The sequence below is a fragment of the Phoenix dactylifera genome, unplaced genomic scaffold (assembly GCF_009389715.1).
Source record: "Phoenix dactylifera cultivar Barhee BC4 unplaced genomic scaffold, palm_55x_up_171113_PBpolish2nd_filt_p 001190F, whole genome shotgun sequence".
In the NCBI taxonomy this organism is placed as follows: Eukaryota; Viridiplantae; Streptophyta; class Magnoliopsida; order Arecales; family Arecaceae; genus Phoenix; species Phoenix dactylifera.
The window spans coordinates 89152-111697 of NW_024068526.1; the positions used below are offsets into that span (position 1 = coordinate 89152).

Below are 22546 nucleotides of genomic sequence, written 5' to 3' on the forward strand. Positions count from 1 at the left end.
CTCCTTTCTTGGAATTATGACTGCTTCTGGTTTGTAAATATGTAAACTTTACTAGTACTTGCATTTTCCATGGTACTAATGTTTGTGGGTGTTCAACTCTCATATTGCCTTTTCCAGGTCCGCTACTTGTTCCAATCCTTCTCATTTTAGTTTCTTGCTCTCTGACATGATGCATTGCCAATCCTTGCCCTTGAATGCATTCATTTGATATCAAGTTTTCTTCTTAACCTTATTTTGCCTTATCAGGCTTACCTTACAAGAAGAATTGATATGTGGGGCAACCATTTATGTCTCCTTTATAACAGCCACTGGTGACATATGCTTATCCATTTTGATCATTTGTGGTTTGGAAATGCTCTAGATATAAGGATCTGCTGGGATATTAGAAAATTTTTTCTTCATCTTTGATCTAATATTATTGCATCATTTTGATCATCTAATATTAGAAAATTTTGTTTACGCCACACATTCCTATGCTTGTCTTCTAAATCAAGTGGAAGGTTAGGCTAAATTTTGCTTTTTTAGTCGGAGAGTGTTGAACTAGAGTTAGCGTTGCAGTAGCATATTGTTATATGGAGCTAAGGTCCAAAGTATGGAATAAACAAGTGTTCTCACGGCTCTACCACCTGGCTAATTCTATTTGTTCCACTTAATCCCTCTTGGTGGTATTTTAGTGCTAAATTAGCATTAAGAACTAATTCTTTGTAGCAAGGTTCGCAAAACTGCTACTAGTGACTGTATCTGTTAGGTACCAGGTTGGTACGGTACAATATGGTACTGTATGGACACAAGGTATGTACTAGGTGTTAGTCAGGTGTCAGTTCACCCAAAACCCTAGGCCTTACCCTATAATCAAGAGAGAGGGAGCGGGAGGAAGAGGGTGATGGTGGGTCCTGTGTTGTTCTAGTGCATTGCTGATGTTAGCAGAGAAGATGGTGGTGGTGGATGTGGTGGATGAGCCATGGAAGTAGAGGACATCGAGTGTGATTATGAGTTCGATGAGTTCGTGGTGGCGGCATTGAGGCCGAGGTAGTCAAGTGCCATGGTGGACGAGCTTGATGGGGTCAAGCCGAGTCCGAGCGAGGGGATTGGGATCAACAGACGAGGGGATGGATTGACGGAGGTCAGAAAAAGAGATATAGAGAGGCGAAGGGTCATCTCATGATCGAGGGAGAGAAAGAGAGCACTAGGACTATTTAATAAATGGGAGAGGCAGGTTGGTCTGGGCGAACTGGTTTGGTCTGGTTTTGACTAGGTTCGTATCTTGCCTTGTTTTGGCCAAACCTTCCTAATACTAGGCCAGTTCTGTTTGGTACACCCTGAACCCCTCGATTTAGGATAATTCGGCAGACCATGCTTTATAGTATTTATATTTGCAAGTGTTAGAGATATTCGAATTTGAATGATGAATTGGAGAATTCTTTGAATTTAGTGCATTCTCTTGTGTACATTTGTTTATTTAGGAATAGTTAAATGTGTTGATTGCGGCATTATTAGTAGTATATCTACGCTACTCTGTATTTTTCGTTATTATGTTATACCCATATGAAGCCCTTCTGCTTTTTTCTTTAGGTTGTAAGTATTGATATTTGCTATTACATTTATTTTTGCAAACAGTAGTTCATAGTTTCGGTTTGTTATTGAACAGATGGCAGCATTCAACATCCAGGAGGCTCTGATTTGGAGGGAAAAGATTGAGCTAGTCATTGATCAAGTAAAGTAAATTCAATAATTTATTCATATTTCAACTCATCTTCTTGGCATGCTAAGAAACCAGTTACTAATTACAACATGTAACATTACTTTTCTCCATTTGATAATTCTGATAAAAAACAGATATAAAATATCATAGTATGTTATTATTTTTCAGAAACTTTATATATCTCCAAAGAGTGGGAACAAGTTAACTAACAGATGATGAAATTTCTTGTTGCTTTTTCACATTTTTATTTTTTGACTAAACAGATGCTTGTTCAGGTAACCACTTTGTTGAGTGCCAATTCGATGATTTGGTGCCTATTCATGAGTGTTAATTTGCCATTACACAATATATGATACATCTAAGTTTGGTGGTTACCTTTTGAAAAGGAAAGTGTCATACTGAAACAGGTGATTGTGCATATTTTTTAATTGCAGCAACAAGATCTAAAGACCGCTAACAGCAATAAAGTCTGTGCTCCATTTCAATATAAATCCAGCATGGATAATGGAAGGAATGCCTCCTCCTCTGATCAGGAAAGTCAGTAAGTGACAGATTTCTATAGTCTCTGTAGTAGTATTGGTTGAGATGGCATAGAATGATGGAAACTTGTCGTTTCAAGTCTTCATGCTAGTTTCTGCTTCCTGTGATTTTTCATGAAATTCCATTTTTAATTTCTCCAATGACCTTTTGTTAGGAGTATACTAAGCATATCCTATTCTGTTTTCACTACAGTTATTGCTTGCTTTGGTTTTTGTTATTTGTCAATGAACAAAAGTTTTAGACATTTCAGAAATGTAATCTGAGCATTTATGATCTTTCAACTTATGCTCATCAAAGCCTCTCACCAGAATAACCGTGGTTGTTTTAGACTTCAAGCTTAATATCTCAAATTCCATCAAGTTTAGCGATGTCTATAAATCACCTTCACCATTTAGTATGTTCCTATAAATATTTGAGGTTCCCATATAAAACATTATACAAATTACCATTCCTATAATCATATCTTCATATCAATGAACTAAAAGGAAAGTTTAGTACTAAAAATTTAACCATGATTATCATGTTATTGTATTTGCACCCGAGATGAGTGGTTCATCTCTATATATTCTAGTAGTTGTCAAACATATCTGTCTATTCCTTTATTCTGCTTGTGACCTTGATTCTTCCAAGAAACTTTTATAGAAAATATATGTTAATGTTGTGACGGATCTCGATGTAACAGAAGAAGAACAAATAGATTCAAGAAGATAGAGAGAAGAGGAAAGAAAACACAACATGCACAGATTACGTGGATTGGCCACAAGCCTATGTCCATGGATGAGGATGGAGAAGGGATTCTACCATCATCAAAAAGATAAGAGTGCAAGAATAAAGCCGCCTCTTAATAAAACTCTAATCCCATTATGCACCAGTCTCAAACTTTCCTACCGAGACAAGAGATAGGTACACATCAAAAACTGGCTCGAGACCCATGACCCGTGCGCTCCAATCTCACATCCTGTGCAGCTAGCATGCGTGATCAGCAAGGGCTAGGGCCGGTACCATACCTCTCGCGCTCGTTATCGATGCTTCAAATTTTTCGAATGGAATTATGGAGCAGGGTCGATCAAGGAATTCAAGGCATACTTAGCAAATCTCGATCTTGACTTGAATTTCATCAAGCCACACCACAAAATAGTAAAATGTTTCTCCACCTTCTCCACATGAATTCCGAAGGACAAATGTCAAGCATTGCATACACCAAGTCCAAGCAATGCTTGAACTTGGCTACCACGAGGAGCTTAATATTCTTTTGGATGACAACTAACCATTTAGCAAAATCAATACAAGAAACAGCTTCTGAATATGAGGAAGGCTCGCTAATATCAATTGTCACTTCTGCCATTGACAATGCATAAGCAACTAAATCTGCATGACCATATCTTTGAGATGGTCTAATCGCTCTCCTCTGTCTGCCTTTTGCAATACTATACTTTTTATCCTGTGGTAATTCTTTCATCTCAGTAATACCAGGCACCTGTTTTAAACCAAGCTGAGAAGAAGAACTATACTGCAGGGAAACTGAACCATCACTTCTAACTCCACCTGCTTGATGTTACTCTTCATCTTATCTGAATCACACAAAATAAAAGACTTCTTTCTCAAGTGAAGCATAGCAAACTCATCAAAGGTAACAATACTACTAATCATGAATTTAGATGACTTGGGATTTGGACACCACAACATATATCCCTTCACCCTAGGTGCATAGCCAAGAAATATGCACTTTTAACTTTAGGTTCTAATTTTCCATCAACAACATATGTAGAGCATCCAAATACTCTTAAAATAGTGTAGTCAGCAGGGTTACCAAGCCATACCTCTTATAGAGTCTTACATTTAATAGCTGTGGATGGAGAATGATTCACTAAGTAACATGCTATAGAGACAGCCTATGGCCAAAAATCCTTTGACAAGCTAGCATTTGAGAGCATACAACAAGCTCTCTCTAAGTGGATTCTGTCCATGCGCTCAACCACTCCATTTTGATGTGGTGTATGTCTAATTGTCCTGTGTTTGACGATATCCTCATTTTTGCAGAACTCATCAAACTCGGAAGAACAAAACTCCAATCCATTATTTGTTCCGAGCCTCGTGATCTTCTTTCCAGATTGCTTCTCAATCATAGCCTTCCACTCCTTAAAGTGCTTAAACACTTCATCCTTGTGTTTTAACATAAATATCCAAATCTTTCTAGAATAATCATTAATAAAGCTAAGCATATACCAAATACCACTCTTAAAAAGAACACGTGAAGATCCCTAAAGATTTGAATGAATATAATCCAAGGAGATCCCTGAAGATTTGAATGAATATAATCCAAGGAACCCTTGGTTTTGTGAACTGCAGTACTGAAACTAACTCTTTTCTGCTTGCCAAATGCACAATGCTCATAGAACTCCATCTTTTCTGTACTTTGGCCATAAAGAAGACATCTTTTACTCAAGGCAGCCAACCCTCTTTCGCTCATATGTCCTAACCTCATATGCCATATTCTGGTGATATCAGAATCAGTCATGGAAGATGAAGAAACAACTGTTCCACCTATGATAGCAGTACCTTGAAGTACATACAGGGTTCTAGACCCCTTAACTTTCATTACAATCAGAGCACCTTCACTAACATTTATAACTCCACCTTCAGCTGTATACTTGCACCCATTAACATCAAGAGTGCCTAAAAAGATGATATCTTTCTTCAAATCTGGAACATGCCGACCATTAGTTAAGGTTCTCACCACACTATCATGCATTTTAATTTGGACCATCCCTTTTCCAACTATTTTACAAGAGGCATTGTTGCCCATCAACACTACTCCACCGTCAACTAGTTCATTTGTGGAGAACCAATCTCTATTGGGACACATATGGTAGGAACAACCCAAATCCAAAATCCATTAATCCTTGGATCTAATTCCATCGGTCACTGAGAGAACATCTTCAGCACCTTCAGACCATCCTTTGCAGATTTTTCCTTCTTTTTCTGATCCTTCTATTGCTTGTTTAGCAACTTATAGCACTTAGTCTTATTATGCCCTTGCTTATGATAGTAATGACAAGTCAAACTTCTGTTTTTAGACTTGGATCTAGAATTTCATCTACTATTATCTGATTCCTTTCAATAGACCTCCCTTTGGCAACCAAGCCTTCTGGTTGACCTTCACTCACATTTGCAGTTATATGCTTTTCAATCATTTCTTTAGAAAGTTAGAATACTTTGATGTCTTTTATAAAAATCGTATCTCTACCATAGAGGAAGGTATCTCTAAAGTGCTTATATGGAGGTAAAGAACACAATAATAGGAGGGCTTGATCTTCCTCATCGATTTGGACATCAATATTTTTCAGATCCATAATAATATAGTTAAACTCAGCTAGATAAGATTTAATAGGTGTACCTCCTGCTATACATAGCATAAACAAATGTGACTTCAAATACAACTTGTTGGTAAGGGATTATGTCATATACAAGGACTCCAACTTGAGCCACAACCTAGCAGCCGTTTTTTTATTGGAGACTTCCTACAAAACCTCATCACACAAGTACAACTGAATTACAATAAGATCTTTTTCATCCGTATCCTCCTTTTGCTCATCTGTCAAAGTATTGGGCATCTTCTTCCCCAGTAGTGCCTTCTACAACCCTTGTTGCATCAAGACAGCATTCTTCTTAATTTGCCACAAACCAAAATTGTTGGAGGGATTGAACTTCTCAATCTCGAATTCCATCGACATCTCAGGATCCAATCGAACAACTTGTATCTCCAAAGTGCTTATATGGAGGTAAAGAACATCATAATAGGAGAGCTTGTTCTTCATCATTGATTTGGACATCAATATTCTTCAGATCCATAATAATATAGTTAAACTCAGCAAGATGAGATTTAATAGGTGTATCTCCTGCTATACATAGCATAAACAAATGTGACTTCAAATACAACTTGTTGGTAAAGGATTATGTCATATACAAGGACTTCAACTTGAGCCACAACCTAGCATACGTTTTTTTATTGGAGATTTCCTACAAAATCTCATCACACAAGTACAACTGAATTACAATAAGAGCTTTTTCATCCATATCCTCCTTTTGCTCATCTGTCAAAGTATTGGGCATCTTCCCTAGTAGTGCTTTCTACAACCCTTGTTGCATCAAGACAACATTCTTCTTAATTTGCCACAAACCAAAGTTGTTGGAGGGATCGGACTTCTCAATCTCGAATTCCATCGACATCTTAGGATCCAATCGAACAACTTGTGGCTCTGATACTAGTTTGTTGTGACAGATCTCGATGAAACCGAAGAACAAAGTGATTTGAGAAGATAGAAAAAAAATATAACATGCACAGATTTACATGGATTGGCCACAAGCCTATGTCCACGAGCAAGGATGGATAAGAGATTTCACTATCATCAAAATGATGGACTACAAGAATAAAGTTCTCTCAATAAAACCCTAATCCCAATATACCCCAATCTCAAACTTTTCTAACGAGACAAGAAATAGGCACATCAAAAGCTATCTCGGTCTCGAAACCCATGCGCACATGACTTGCGACCTGTGCGGTTGGTATGTGCGCCCCACGCGGTCCCGCAACCCGTGCACTCTAGTCTCACGTCCTGTGCAGCCAACATGCATAACCAGCAAAGGCTATGGCTGGTGCCATGCCTTGCATGCTCATAATCGATGCTTCTTCAAATATCTCAAATGGAATCATGGAGCAGGGTGGATCAAGAAATTCAATGCACACTTAATAGTTAACTTACCACTAGACATCAAAAGCTTAAGCGAATGGGGAAAGAGTCAACAAATCATATCGTACTTAACACCCACCTTCATGTGCAACCCAAACCATGCATGCAGAGGGATAATAGGGTCAAGAAAGACCAGAACTGGACTATGAGATAATTAGGGATAATCAAATAAATAACTGAACTTGGAGTGCTTCCAACTCATGATCTCCAACAACCTCAACTTTGTTGATTTATTACGTGATGATTTTATTGAAAAAGACTGAAGTCGCAGTATCTTTTTTACTCAAGATTGGGTCTCTATGTCAGGTGTTATGCCCGTGGCTTCAGAGGGTATTCATGTTTGGCATATGCCTACTTGACCGAAATCTTTAAGGATGATTGCGTACTACAGTTTGGCGGATGAACTTTTAGGACACCCTTGAAAAAATGCACCCGGTGTAGTAGCTAATTGGGTGGGTTTAGAAGCATATGTACAAGCTCATAATGAGGGATGTGATCTTGCCCGTGAAGGTAATGAAATTATCCGTGAAGCTAGCAAATGGAGCTTTGAACTAGCTATCCCTTGTGAAGTGTGGAAGGAGATCAAATTCGAATTCGAACCAGTAAATAAGCTGGATGAAGTGATAAAATAAGCGTGCATAATTCAGTAATTCCTGTTTGTTCTTCTAATTGATTGCAATTAAACTCGGCTCAATCTTTTCCTGAAAAAAGGGATTGAGCCGAACCGAATAAAATAAAGAATAGGTATCGTATACTATGTATATGCATCTATCTCTCATATGTACAAACCCTACATATTTACTTACCTATTTTTCTATACATAAGATCTAAATACAAGATAAGATCGAAGACTAAACAACTCAATACTTCTATAACTCAATACTTATATTGTTTATTGTTGAATCCATAATTAATCCTATGGATCTTAGGATTGTTGGATCATTTTATATACCGTAGTTTCAGGCTATAGATCAAGCCAAAGGAAGGGCTCTTTCTACCCATCCTGTATATTGTCTTTTCTTTCCATGTCGGAATAGAAACTTATTATTTGATTATACGATACAAGATTATACGAGAACGAATTCTTTATTTGTGGGAAGAAGCAACTATTTTTCTTCTCAGTGAGAATTTGTAGTACATGACATGAGAGAAACTTGTCTTTATATTTTTTAGTTGAGAAAAAAATTCTATCAATATATTGAAGTGATACTTTGGACCCCCCCCCCCCCAAAAAAAAAAATCATTTCTCTTAATACTCACCTATTACGTTATTGTTATCTTATCAGTTAACAATCCTAATTATTGGATTCATATGCTTAATTCCTGATAGGAAATAAAATAGTAAAATGATTATTCATGGAATGACTATTCATCTATTGTATTTTCATCAAATAGGGGGCAAGAAGACTCTATGGAAAAATGGTGGTTCAATTCGATGTTGTCTAACGATAAGTTAGAGCATAGGTGTGGACTAAATAAATCAATGGATAGTCTTGATGCTATTGGACATACCAATGGAAGTAAAGAACCCATTCTAAATGGTACAGAGAAAAACATTCCTAATCAGAGTGATAGTGGCAGCTATAGTTTTAGAAATGTTGATAATTTATTTGATATCAGGAATATTTGGAGTTTGATCTCTAATGACACTTTTTTAGTTAGGGATAGTAATGGTGACAATTTTTCTGTATGTTTTGATATTGAAAATCAGATTTTTGAGATTGACATAGTTCTTTTCTGAGTGAAGTCACCAAACCCAAAAGCTTAAGCTAATAAGGAAAGGGTCAACAATGTACATCAGGCTTAACAACTTCACTTTTAATCTTCTGAAATAGATATTCTAGCTGTAGTACTCAATAAGGGCTCCTCTTGTGAATTGGAGTCACTGTTTCACTTCTCCTAGGACTGAGTAACAAGAAACCCGGTTAGTATGTGAAACGCGCACTTACAGATCTGACAAATATCTTAATAATAATTTGAGGCCTGATCTGGAGTAACTCCAGTTAAGTCTCAGCCATCTATCTGTTTGTTTCTTTCAATGCTTCACCACCACAGCGAACATAAGATTGATGCAGCTATTTTTACACAAGAAAGTAAAAACAATTCAGAGTCCATGTTTGCTAATAATGAATTAAAGTATGTTTTAGCCATAACTATAGATATGCTGCTTTTATCAACAGTAACCTCTTTCAGATTGTTAGTTATTGCTACAACTTGACCTATCCTCTCTGAGCATTGAAAAAAAGACCTAGTATCCTCTAAGATAACTGATAACAGTAGATTATTAACAACTGTCACCCTCCAATGACAACTACGTGAAGAAAGAAACCTATGGAGCATTTCACTTCATCTAGAACTCAAATAAAGATTTCTAGCTGTTGGCTGACCCTTGCTTAAATATCTAATCAATTGGAATATTGGATATTGCCTAGATTCATAAGATTAAAGTAATGCTCTAGGGTTTGATGGCTTTTGATCAAGTGACTGTTAGTACCTGTAAGTCCTGCTGAAGTCCTTCATGAACCTGAATTCTTTTTTTTTGATCCTTCATACAATTGGAGTATAAGTCCCACAAGCTTCTTACTCTGTATTTTACCTTTTTCTATTAAAATGTAATTCCTACATTGGTCTTCATGCACCTGATTGATCTGAACTGCCAACCCGCAGTTATGAAGTCTGTTGAAATTTCTAGTCAATATAGCTTCTGTAGTTATCCAGTTGAACTCTGTTGAAATTTCTAGTCAACATAGTTTTTGTAGTTATCCAGATTCTAGGCTGACAAGTAAGATGTAGTATGTTGGGTGCTACAACCTCATGTTGTTGATGTCATATTCTTCGACTTTTCCAGAATCTCCATGTTGATCATCACTTTGAGCTGAAAAAAAAATTGATGGAGTAAGTTGTGGGCACTTCTGACTATGCTTCCAAGTTCCAACATTTTGTGTCAAACCTTGCCTCTTGCATTTGATAAATTATAATGTCTCAGTAATAGGACATGTTTGCTCATACTTTTATTTACAATCCTTGCATGAGCTAAATCTGAAACTCTATAAAGAATGAATGATTCACATCCTTTCTCAAAAGAATTTATGATCTTTAAGAAAATAAATGAATTTTCTAAGAATGCACTTATAATCAAAGTTTAAGATAATATTCTCTATAACATGAACCATCTTTAACTTTGTCCCCCCTATTCTCTCTCTCTCTGAATTACCTCAGTTTCCTATTTTTCTTTAATTCATCAGACCCTTGAGTAGTGATTATCTTCTTTACCATTTGTTTGGAATGTGATGTGCAGTTTCCTACTTGTCTTTGGGGCAATAACTTATTTCAACCGTTTCTTAATGCCTTTCTTTATCTATCACAATTTTTAATATTTAGGGGCAGATATTTGGTCTTCTTTATACCTCCTTTGCTTAGGATATCTTCGAAGTCTTTACTTTATCTTCTATTTTTAATTTTTTTAATATGATCTATAAAAGAATATTGAGCAAAGTTTGCTTATGTCACCTTAACCCGCATTCTCTGTTAAAAACTTTATCATTTTAAGTCTTAATATTTTCTTGTAGGTGTAGCCCCGAAGAAGAAGAGGAGAACCATCCCGCATTATTACGAAGAACGACAATTGGAAATGGTCCAAAAACTGACACTAATGTCACTTCTGGGTTAAATATTCTATTATGTTGTTCAGTGACATATTTAGCTGGCCATGACTGTAGCTTTCCTTTGGCAGGTCCTCCTGAATCAGTACCTGACTGGACTCAAGAGCTTGATTCAGGGTTGTCAAATCAGAATAACTCTGATCAAGTTTTCTCCAGAAAACATTGGCGTCTCGTCCGATGCCAGAATGGAAAGTTTCATTTCTCTCTTTTTTTATTTATCTTCCTTTCAGCAACTTAGTTTTGTATCCAATATTTCAATTCTTTATTGCAACATTCTGCTAGTCAAGTGAGTTATAGCCATAAGAGGCACAACCCCATCGCCTAGATTTATGTTACTAATAATTTATGCTCTTGAATTCCAGGGCTTCGCATTTTTGAAGAGCTTCTAGAAGTAGATTACCTCGTATGTAATGAATGTCTTTTTCTGTTTGTATTTTGCAATATTATGGTAGAAACTTTAATCTGGAAGTGAGCTTTTCTCATTCATGTAAATTGTATTATGTGCAGCCAAGGAGCTGCAGTAGAGCAATGAAGGCTGTTGGTGTGGTGGAGGCCACATGCGAAGCAATCTTTGAGCTTGTAATGAGCATGGATGGAACACGTTTTGAGTAAGTTATTATGTCTATAGAACCTTTGTTTTGGATTGGTAGATCTCCCTAGTTATCCCTGTTCTCTTGTTTTGTAGGTGGGATTGCAGCTTTCAATATGGCAGCTTAGTTGAGGAGGTGGATGGACACACTGCAATACTGTATCATAGACTACAGCCGAGCTGGTTCCCAATGTAATGCCCTCTACACGGAAAAAGAATATAACATGAATTGCGTTGAAGTACTTGTGGCTGATCATCTCATTTCTGTTGCATGTTGGACAAAATTATCTTGCTTGATAATTAGAAATACAACTTAATAGACATCATATGCTCATTAGAACATTTAGCATTAGATTAGGATTAATGGCTAGCTTTGTTATATGATCATAATGCTACAGTATACATGAAATATACTTCCAACAAAGAACGTTGCTTTAATTTATTTCTCTAAATATGCCAAACCTTAATAGTTTCGTATGTGTGTTTATATTTATTATGCTATGCCGAGATCATGCCAGTATATCTTTCTTCATTGGCATTGAGTTTGGTGACTATTTCATTGGATGCTTCATTAGTAAGAGTAGTGGTTGGAGAGCTAAGTCTCTAGTAATCTATGATACAGGTTCATAGAAGCTATCTTCCACATTCTTGACAGAAGATAACCTTTCTATTACTCTTGCATTTCCATCTATCATAAGTAACTTTTGCTTCTGGTTGCAAAACCTAATTCCTATAAACTCTCATAGTTCAAATGTGTTAAAATGAATTAAGCATCTGAAATTCTTGGCCACGTGAAGGAAATATTAAAAATCACATTGTAAATTTGCAGTAGACTTTCAATTTGTGCATGCCAATTTATTCGCAATAGTATTCATGCAATGATAACTAGGAACTATCTCAATTGCAATGTTACTTAGACATGTGAACCGGGTTTCAAGTGTCCGAGTGTCCAGAAAATTCTGACACAGGATTCTTTTACAGATTAGACATGGAGACATGTCTATATGTTATATGTGATTGTGTAAATATGTATTGAGTTGTGTGCATTAGTTAATTAGTTGGAACTATTGCTCTTTTTGTTCGCAAATTGATAAAATAATTTGCTAATTGATATGTTGGACTTGGTTACTATTAGATAAGTAATGATGATGACATTTTGATTTAATGAAGTGTCATGGGGTGGTATGAAGTGTCCCCCAGTGTCTAACATGTCAAAAAAACCTACGTTTGGGAGTGCCTGGGTACCACTACTCACCTATCATGGTCTCTAATAAAATTTGACATGACAACCTCCAAAAAGACTTGTTCATGGACCGGGCAGCCTGCCTAGCCCGCTCAAGCGTGCAGCCTTTGGTGGGCTTGGGCTAAGGTTTTAGGCTCAACGGGCCAGGATTGGCTCATTTAATAAATAGACCAGGCTTGTGGTTGGCGCTTAAAGCCTAGCTTAGGCCCGATCATGTCTGATTTTTTGTTTTTTTCTTGTGTTGTTTGTTTATATTTGATGTATTTGTAGACTTAATTGACAATTATTATTGACATGTGAACTTAATAGGATAATAGGCATATTGTAGGTTGTTGGCAATATTTAATTATTTATATTTAACATTTTAAAGCATTTTTAGGCATTTTCTAAATAATTAGAAAAAGATCAGGAAGCCCAAGGCCCGGCCTGAAGCCCAAAGCCTGAGTACAGGCAGGTTGGGCCTGGAAGGGTAGGGCCTGAAAGCGACGCTGGGCTAGGCCTGGGCCTAATTAAATTGTGTTGACCATTGGACAAAGCCTAGCTCGAGACCATCCTGGCCTGGCCCATGGGAGTTCTACTTCCAAAAGGTTTTAAGTAGACATTATATGTATTAGATCCTTTGAAGTATAAAAAAGATTGATTCGTACTAGTGGAAAAAATTCTAAGAAGTACTTCAAAGGTCAACCATCAAAACTGTTTTTCTTTTCCTAATGCAGTTGATTTGAAGATTATGGGGAAAATAATGCATATGTGGAGGTTTTATCTACTTACTAAATGCAAATTAAGTAGTGTTGTGAGGGTGTTAATTTGGTGGGCATTCAGGAGGTACACATGAGAGAGAGTGAAAGTGGGTGAGAGAGAGAAAAAAAGAGGCACTTAGGAGGGAGTACTTATGAATATATGAAATTATATTGTATCTGCCATTGTTCATTAGCCAGATGAAAAGCACTGATAGTGCTATATTGGAAGTAGTGAAATATGTTTGAGGAAGTGATTATGAAGTATGTTTACACAAACTCGGTGTATGGTCAATGCTTCTAGATGCTTTGGGCTGATAGTAATCTTGGGATTCGTTCGTCATTATTCATTTTATGCATGAACTCATTGTTAAGATTTAGGTCTTGTGGTGTATATTATGTTGCAAATGCATAGTGTTAGTTGATGAGACTGGAATTTGATTGAATGCTGATTTGAATTAAGGAGGATCGTTTAGAAGAACAAAGAAATATAATTGCAAAGGAATCAATTTTGTGTTAATGGATAATTCCTGTGCTGCAGAATGTATCTAGGAGCAAACTCTACTTTAGAGGTATTGACTGAAGGAGGGCCCAAAGTAAACATGTTCTCACATATTTGCAATGCAAAAAGGGAGACATAATAGATTACTTTCTAATAGAATTTACAAGGGACTGTTTTTTTTTTTGGGGGGGGGGGGGGGGGGGGGGGGGGGTTGCAACATGTTAAGGCGGAAATGCAAAACTACAAGAAATGAGCTTGAAAATTCCAATTAACTATAAGAAAATAACAAAAGGACTTATATAAAAAGCGAAAGGGTGCAGCCAAAAAAATGTGTAAAGTTGCACATTTAGGCGTTGGTGTGTCACATTGTGCCAAAGCAGTCATAAAGTTCAGCAAGGCAGTCGTAAAACAGCTAAGGAGAGGTAAGTAATGACTTTAAAATGAATGATACACCATCCAGATTGAAGATTTGAATTGTTGAACATAATCTGCACTTCAACAAATGCCTCAAAACCAAATGTCATAAAGTTCAGCAAGGCAGTCGTAAAACAGCTAAGGAGAGGTAAGTAATGACTTTATATATATATCTATATATATGAGCTGAACTACACACTTTAACTTCTTGTAAAAGTAGTTAATGATTTTAAAATGAATGATGCACCATCCAGATTGAAGATTTGAATTGTTGAACATAATCTGCACTTCAACAAATGCCTCAAAACCAAATGTCATATATTTGGCGGCCTCTAACTTATGCATCAAGTTGGTGCAAAAATGAATAGTATGAATTGCATTAGTGTGGTAAAATACATGATTTAAATCCGCCACTTTTTGATCATTAGACCAAGGTCTGCCATACAGCCCTATATCATCCGGTATGGGGCGTACCGTATCGTACCAAGAGAAAACTGGTACAAAATACACATTCAAGTCGGTACAAGCCTTGTACCGCCCGTACCGAGGCGTACTGAGATAAAAATTGAGAAAATTGATAAGAGAGCTACTTCGACACAGAGGTATACTATACGATACCGATAAGGTACCGATATGGTACTCGGTACCGAGATTGCAGACCTTGCATTAGATTGTAATAAAAGGTAGTATCATGCTATTAAAATTGTCCATTTTGACACCACTTAATGATTTGGTTAGAGACCAAAAAAACACATGAATTTTGGTTTCTAGGAATTCTTTTTGTAGTCTATATTATTCAAGATTTTGGATCTTGAATTTGGATGGTCTATCGTTGATGTTGAATCTTTAACTCCTTGAAAGGAGCTTGAGAAAGCCACCAAGGTAGTAGCCTGGTGGTAAGGGGGCGATAATTCCGCCCAAGTTGCCCGGGTTCGAAACGCACGGGCGTCGATTAAATTAGGGGACCGGATGCCCCACGCCCGGCTGGCTTGTTGGCGGTTATGCTTTCCTTCCACTTGTACCAAGGTGACACTGGGGTGACGTACCCACACGTGAGGCGGTGAACCCAGTGGGGTGAGCCCACGGGTCGGGGAAGGCACGCGAAACCTGCGACCTGTATCGAACATTTCCTAGTGGAAGGGGGGCTCAGTAATGGGGTTGCTATGCGGGTGGGCTGGTCCCTCCCCCTCCCCTCCTATTTTTTTACCAAAAAAAAAAAAAAAGGAGCTTGAGAAATATAGAGAGGACTAAAGGTGGCCATTGTCTATCAAAGTTGCTTATTTCTAAAGTTTATGCAGTTTATTTGGAAGTCTTTTTCATTTAAGACACTTTTTATTTTTTAGTATGACAATTATTTTGAGAAGAATCTAGGGGAAGGCGCAAAACCTGATGTACTTAACAGCTACATAATCGTGTGTAGATAATTAGTATTGAGCTCTTCATTCTGAAATTTGAATGAAGAAGGCCCATTTGGCATTACTATAGGTGGTAGAGCTTTTGTTTGTAGTGCTTTGGTTGGTAAAGCTTTCGCTAGTAGAGCTTTAATAAAAAGCCGTTTTGGTAACTATATTTTTGAAGTGCTGTGGAACTTTAACATCTGTTTGGTAATCATTTGAGAAAGTACTTTTAGTATCATAAAATAATAAAAAATATATTAATAGTGTTGTTGATTATGTAATTATTTGTTCTATCAAAACTATTATTATAAATTATTCTTACTTTATAAATTATTTATTTTAATATTTAAACTAAATAATAAAATAAATAATAAATTTATTAATGATTTTTTAATAGAAATCGTTTCCATCGATTGGGTATACGTTTTATTTTTATGTAATATAATGATTTTTTTTAGTTTTGGTCTAGGTTAATATCATTTTTATTTAGCCTAGTGGCTAGCCAAAAAATTATGTAGGGGTTGCACTCCAAGCCCAGCCAACCCAACAAACTAGAAACGAAGATTCATAATCTCGATACTAGGTACCGTACTGGTATGCTACTGATTTGGTACATTATGGGTTGGTATGGTACAATACGTACCCTATAACGAAACTGTTCTCGAATTATTTTTATTACATTTTATCTCGGTATGCCTCGATACAAGTCGATACACATCTCGGTACGCCTCGATACGTGGTAGTACCAAATTGAATGAGTTTCATACTGGTTTCGACCCAGTACGGTATGGTACGCTTCGAACTAGGCGGTTTAGGGTGTTATGCCAGGGAAAAACCTAAAAAACATATTAAGGGGGGGAATAAGTGTATTGATACATATAAAATATTTTTAAAAATAAAAAATATGGAATCTTTGTGGACAAAAAATACATTTATTCCCCCCTTATTAAATGGAATTTTTTTGTAGTTGATTACATCCTAATTATTTCCTTGAAACATAGAAGTATTTATCTTTTATGTCATGGTAAGGAAAGAAGAATTTTCTCATTTCGTGTTTTATACAATACAATGATCTCTAAAAGAAAGTATATACAAAATGGAAAGTAGGGAAACTGCTAACTTTGACTCCCTTCTCTTTCTCCTGCTAGTCTGTCTTTTTCCGTCCCTCCCTCCAATCATCCATTTATTATGTTACAAAATGATTCAGATTTTGTTTAACTACTAAAGGATCTTGATTTTATAATAAAGTAATTCTATAAAAGGGGATTGCTTTTTGTAACTAGTGGCTAGAATAGAGAAGAAAGAAGAAAAATGTGAACAGAAAGCATTAATTTAGCAACTGTTATTGTAAACATAGTTTTCCCACAGATGATCCAATGCCAATAGAAAATAAACCATCAAATGGTATTTAACATACAGAAACTGCCAAATAGAATGTTCCAAGTAGAAATATCACATTTTGGCGGGGTAATATTTCACAATGTAATGAACCTTCCTCTTATTTGATGGGATGGTTAAGGAATTATCTATGGTTAAACTCTTCACATCCTATCAATATATATAACCCTTTTGGTATGAATAGTTTATTAATATTGGTGAGTATTTTCTTATTTGGACATCTTGATGGGGGTTTTAAATTTATGTTCTTAATTTCCTGCCATGGGATATTGGCAGGAATCGTTTGAAAGTTAAGCATGGGCTCATGAATGCATACCTTTGATTAATTTTATATAATAGAGAGATAAGCCAGTTTCTCTTTCCATTGTGCAACAAGATTGATTGGACTAGCACACTGTTTTATAGGTTTTATATTTGCTTTTTCAGCCTTATTGATTGCATCTAAGCAGGAAATTTTGATGTATATGTGTGTGTGTGTATAAATGTACTGTATTGGCAGCAATCTCATTTATTTCAATGGTGAGGGAGGATTTGCCTTTTTGATTGAGGGGGAGGATTTATTTATTGGCAAGAAAAGATTTGATTAAGAGGGAGAAAAAGCGGCAGAAATTGGAAACTTTCATTTGATTAGTTGTTCAGAAAAAAAGAAGGCAAAGTCCATCATTGAGTGAAAAATGGGAAATTCATAGAAAATTGCAATCCCCCCACATAATATTTAGCTGTTTATTTTGTCCTGAATTCCTTGTTAAAATTTAAAATTGCAATAAATTACAAGATGTCAGAGGCAATTGACATAGGTGGCCAAGTGTAGTACCCTCTCTCTCTCTCTTTATAGATACGTCCATGCTTGCAATGTGTGTGTGCATGTATACATGTGTGTAGTTATAATGCATGTGCAGATGCAGATGGCTGCTAAAGATTTTGGATTTGACCTAATTTATTTAGAGTCTAAATTCTAAAATGACATGAAAACATTTTTTCTAATGCATCAAACTCACGAAGGCCTCTTGGCACAAAAGTGTCTCTTTTCCTCCTAGATCCCTTGAATTTTCCTAGAAGTTAGAATCCAGATATACTAAGAACATTTTTAGAATTTTTAGAATTCTTTCTTTCTTGCAAAATTGGATTTTCTCTTGTTTGTTTGACAATTAGCATGAGTGCTTCTATTCCCACACACAATCTCTATTCTCTTTGACTCCTTTTCTTATTCTCAAATTCCAGCAGCATTGGAATTCTTTTTTATAGAAGTCTAGCATGTTTTAACTCTTTTTAAGAGAGATATCTAATTAGGGTTATCTTGAAAATGAAAAATTAGAAAATGAAGCCACTTTTATATAATAGTTGTTGTTGTTGTTGTTATTTTTATCATTATGAAAGTCCAGCAATGTTAGAATCCCTTCTTCTATAGAAGTGTAGGGTCCCCACCCTACTCTGCCCAAGTTGCATTAATATGTGGACGAACAAGCCAATGAAGTGGTAAGGTTCTATATAAAGAAAAAAGAGGTCTCCATTAAGTAGAGCATTGATTATTTACATTTAAGCCCATCTGGATAGAAAATTCAAAGAAAAAGTTTGAAAGCTTAGTTTAACTGATGGAGATGTTGACATGAATCCAATGGATTACCTATATCAAAAAATGATATAAGGTTCTTGAAGTTGGCTAATGAGATATATTGTGTCAGTTAGGGTTGTATCTCTTGAACAAACCATTTTATATTAAACTTTGAAAATATTTGTTGTTGAAATCTGACAATCCACGATTTGGATCTTATGGTTCAGATCAAAATGATCTTAAATGATCTAGATCCATCCTTGAATTAGGATTACGTAGGATAAGAATTAGATATGCTTATGCTTCATACAATCCCTTAGGCCATAAGGTCTAAGTCAAGATTTGTCATACCGGTCAATACCGTACCTTACTGGTACCAAATTGATAAGTTGTTCCATACCGTACGGACAGTCAGTATGCTGAGTTGTACCATATCGAACCGTGTACTAACAATGTAATACGATGGTACCGATTTGGGGTCCGGTACTAAGACGGCGAACCTTGGTCTAAGTTTATCATATTGCTGCATATTGAATTATGTTCCAAATTATATAATTTATTGGTCTATATGGCTTTTAGAATTACTCATCTCTAATAAGATTGAGCATATAGATTTGGCGAGCTTGGGAGGGTTTTTGACTTCTAGAAACTAAAGAAACAGAAAATTTGGGGTTTATGGAATTTAGATCAGGAAGCAAAAGGTAATTTCATATTTTATAACCATTTGTTAAACTTCAATTTTCTCCCCTAAAATATCCTACCCAAAAGGATGGTTATTGTTAGTTTGCGTATGGATTACATGATATTTGTGTCATTAGACATGCTACATATGGGTTTACGATGGTGAAGACTGAACTTTGTTACTACATATATGATTTTTTTATTCTTCATCTAATTTATATTTGGCTCATTTATCTCTGTTTCACCTTTCGTTTATATTTTCTCGAAGAAATTGGAAAAGAATCTTAAGATTTGTGATTTGATCTGTGATTAGCAATGATCTAACCTCTTCGATTTATTACTTGATATTGACCACATATATTATGATAAATAAAAGTAGTGTAGTAGAAAAATCATGATATCGCTACCATCTATTATCTAACAAAAATTAAATTTTATACAACATTTAACTTTATATTTTGTTTGACCGTATGCTACACATTTCTTGTTGTTGATCTATTGCAGACATCTTTTATTACATTGTTTTGACGTGTTCTTTATAATTTATTCGTATGCTATGCTATGCCATGGAAATTATGCATCATGTCACCTTGGTGGTTGCTAAAATGTGACATATCTGTATCTTGTGTTTAAAGAAATATTCTTGGCCGTGCAGGTTTGTGTGGCCCCGGGATCTTTGTTATGTGCGTTATTGGCGGCGTAATGATGATGGAAGTTATGGTGAGCATATTAGTTTTTTCCCCTTTGCTATCATTTTTCCCATCATTATCTTAAGGCACGTGATGTGCATTACCATTTTGCAGTTGTTTTATTTCGGTCCAGGGAGCATCCTAACTGTGGTCCACAACCAGGATTCGTGAGAGCCCACATTGAGAGTACAGTTCATCATTTGCTTTTTGGCTTGCTGAGGAATTATCTCACATTATGCTATTATTTTCCAAATACAATTATCATATTTTAATACCCAACAAAAGTTCATCATTTCTTTGTTCTCAGGTGGTGGATTCAACATTTCTCCCCTAAAGTCTCGAAATGGGAGACCTCGAACTCAGGTACAGCATCTTATGCAGATTGATCTGAAGGGATGGGGTGTTGGTTATTTCCCACCATTTCAGCAACATTGTTTGCTTCAGATGTTGAACAACGTTGCTGGTACCAATCTTCTCTATTTGTCGTAGTTTTAATTTGGATATTGCTACATTGTTGGAAATGAATGTTTTGGTATTCTAGAATTCCATTTTTATGTATTTTATGGTTTTAGCACATTCTTACAATGGAAATTAGGATATTCAAGAAAAATATTTTTTTATATAATTCCTTGGATCAAATCTTTCTTTTTTCCTACTTGTCAAATTTTTCTAATGTTTAGAGAAATATTGGTTTTTTGCATCTTGTTGCATTAGCTTACATTATGTAACCAAGGTATGCTTCCCTAGATGGTTTTGAGCCTTTCTGATTAGGTTGAGAGGTTGTGAATTTGAGCATCCTAGTTGACACATGGTGCAAAGCAACGTTGCCCATACCATCCCAAACCTTTGGTTCGGAGTGTATCAAACCGAACTGATAGGGAATTGAGATGATTCACTCTATCAGCTCGGTAAACAGGCTAAACCCTCACCAAAAGCCTAACCGTATCCCTCCCAATCCGAGAACAACCCAGTTTGAGAGAAGCCCCCCCCCCCCCTTCGTGCACGTTCGGTTTGAAACCCTTCAAGACCCCCCCTCCAACCCCTTCGCCTCCTCCGGCCTCTCTCCCCTTTCTCTCATGCAGACCCTTCGAAACCCTCGCCTCTCTCCCACCTCCACTCAACGTCGCCAATGCCCTCCTCCTCCTTCAAGCCTTTCTCCCGCGATTTGTCCTTCCCCAGCATCAGACCTAGGAGACCATCCTTCTCCGACTACAGATTGATCTGTGCCTCCAAGTGAGTCCCTCTCCCCCCTCTCTCTCCATTCCCCTCCTCCTTCTTCCTCTCCCCCTCTCCCTCCTTTGCCTTCTTCCTCTCCGGCCCTCTTCCTCTCCTTACTGTGGTTCCGATACATTGCAGTTCGGTACGGTACGGACTAGTATTGTAACATATCCATGGTCTGCCGTACCGGTCGGTACGGGCTGGTACCGGCCTGTACATACCGGTACCGGACCCTACCGGTATGGTACAGCTATATATTTCGGTAACGAACCGTACCGGCCCATACCGGCCCGTACCGAGTCGTACCGGCCCATACCGGCCCGTACCGAGTCGTACCAGCCCGTACCGAGTCGTACCGGCCCGAACCGGCCAGTACGTACCGGCTCCAATTTTTTTGGCTTTTAGCCCCATCGGTACAGTACCGGTTCGGCTCAGTTTAGTTCGGTACCGTACCGGTACCGATGCCCACCGGTACGTCGGTACAGTCGGTACCGCGTACCTTAAACATACTAGTCGCCGGCTAGCATGCTTGTCGATACCGATTCTGCCATGCTTGATGTGAAATTGTTTACATTTGATTGCCTATGGATAGAGTGGAAGGTGGGCCAATTGCTTAGTTTGGTCGCATCATTCTATGGACTAAACTACCCCCGAAAACAAAACAAAGATGAGAGCGAGAAAAAAAAAAGAAAATATATATTTCCAAACACTGAGTTGACTTGATTTTGTGAAATGCCTTTCCCTTGCATAATAACCTTGAAAATTTGGGTTACTGCCTAAAAGAGAATTGACAAGAGGTTGAAAACCAATCATGATGCATATTCAAATTGTAATGTTTTACACTTGGGTCAATGAGAGAATAAGGCTTTCTAGTCAAGGTCGTGGTTAAGAACTTCTTAGGAAGCTCAAACGCCACATTCATGTATCGCATTTTCAAAATCAGACAACTTCTATGTTTGAGACTATGGCATATTATATTAAATTTTCGTAATCATTCTTAAAATTTTTAAAAAAGTATTTTGACAATTTGCAAAAGCAAGTTACAATGCTTTTATTAGAGGATGATTTATAATTAACAAATTTTACTACTTATGGTTGGCTTATTGCCTATATTACATGTACTTGTGTTCATATAAAAGTGCTTATGTGTGTCTAAGCATCAGATCCTTTGAATATCCAAGTTCTTTTTCTAATGGAGCCATGTCTAGTTATCATACCAATGTCCATGATTAAATGTGATGTGCGATACTTAGGCTAAATTGAAGAGTCCGGGTAACATAGTTCACCGCTTGGTCCACTTCGTTTCTGTTATGGGTTTATAGAAGATTTATGATGTTCAAATTTTTGAGAGAGGGTTGATTGTTAGTAAGTGGGTTGGCTCTATAATAGATAAAGTATTGTTCAAGGTCTGCAGTTTCAATACTAGTTATTTTATCAATACTTGACTGGTACGGTACGGGACCGAGCCATA

General features: G+C 36.8%; 1 protein-coding gene across 1 annotated transcript in view; it reads left to right on the plus strand.

Moving 5' to 3' along the window:
- LOC120108127 (protein ENHANCED DISEASE RESISTANCE 2-like) overlaps positions 1-22546 on the plus strand; it is a 48367-nt gene that overhangs the window by 18962 nt on the left and 6859 nt on the right. Inside the window, 10 exon segments of the mRNA XM_039121692.1 lie at positions 1649-1714; positions 2137-2243; positions 10563-10627; positions 10727-10843; positions 11018-11058; positions 11163-11263; positions 11341-11436; positions 19824-19888; positions 19972-20043; positions 20165-20320. Of these exon segments, the coding sequence (XP_038977620.1) occupies positions 1649-1714; positions 2137-2243; positions 10563-10627; positions 10727-10843; positions 11018-11058; positions 11163-11263; positions 11341-11436; positions 19824-19888; positions 19972-20043; positions 20165-20320 (886 nt within the window).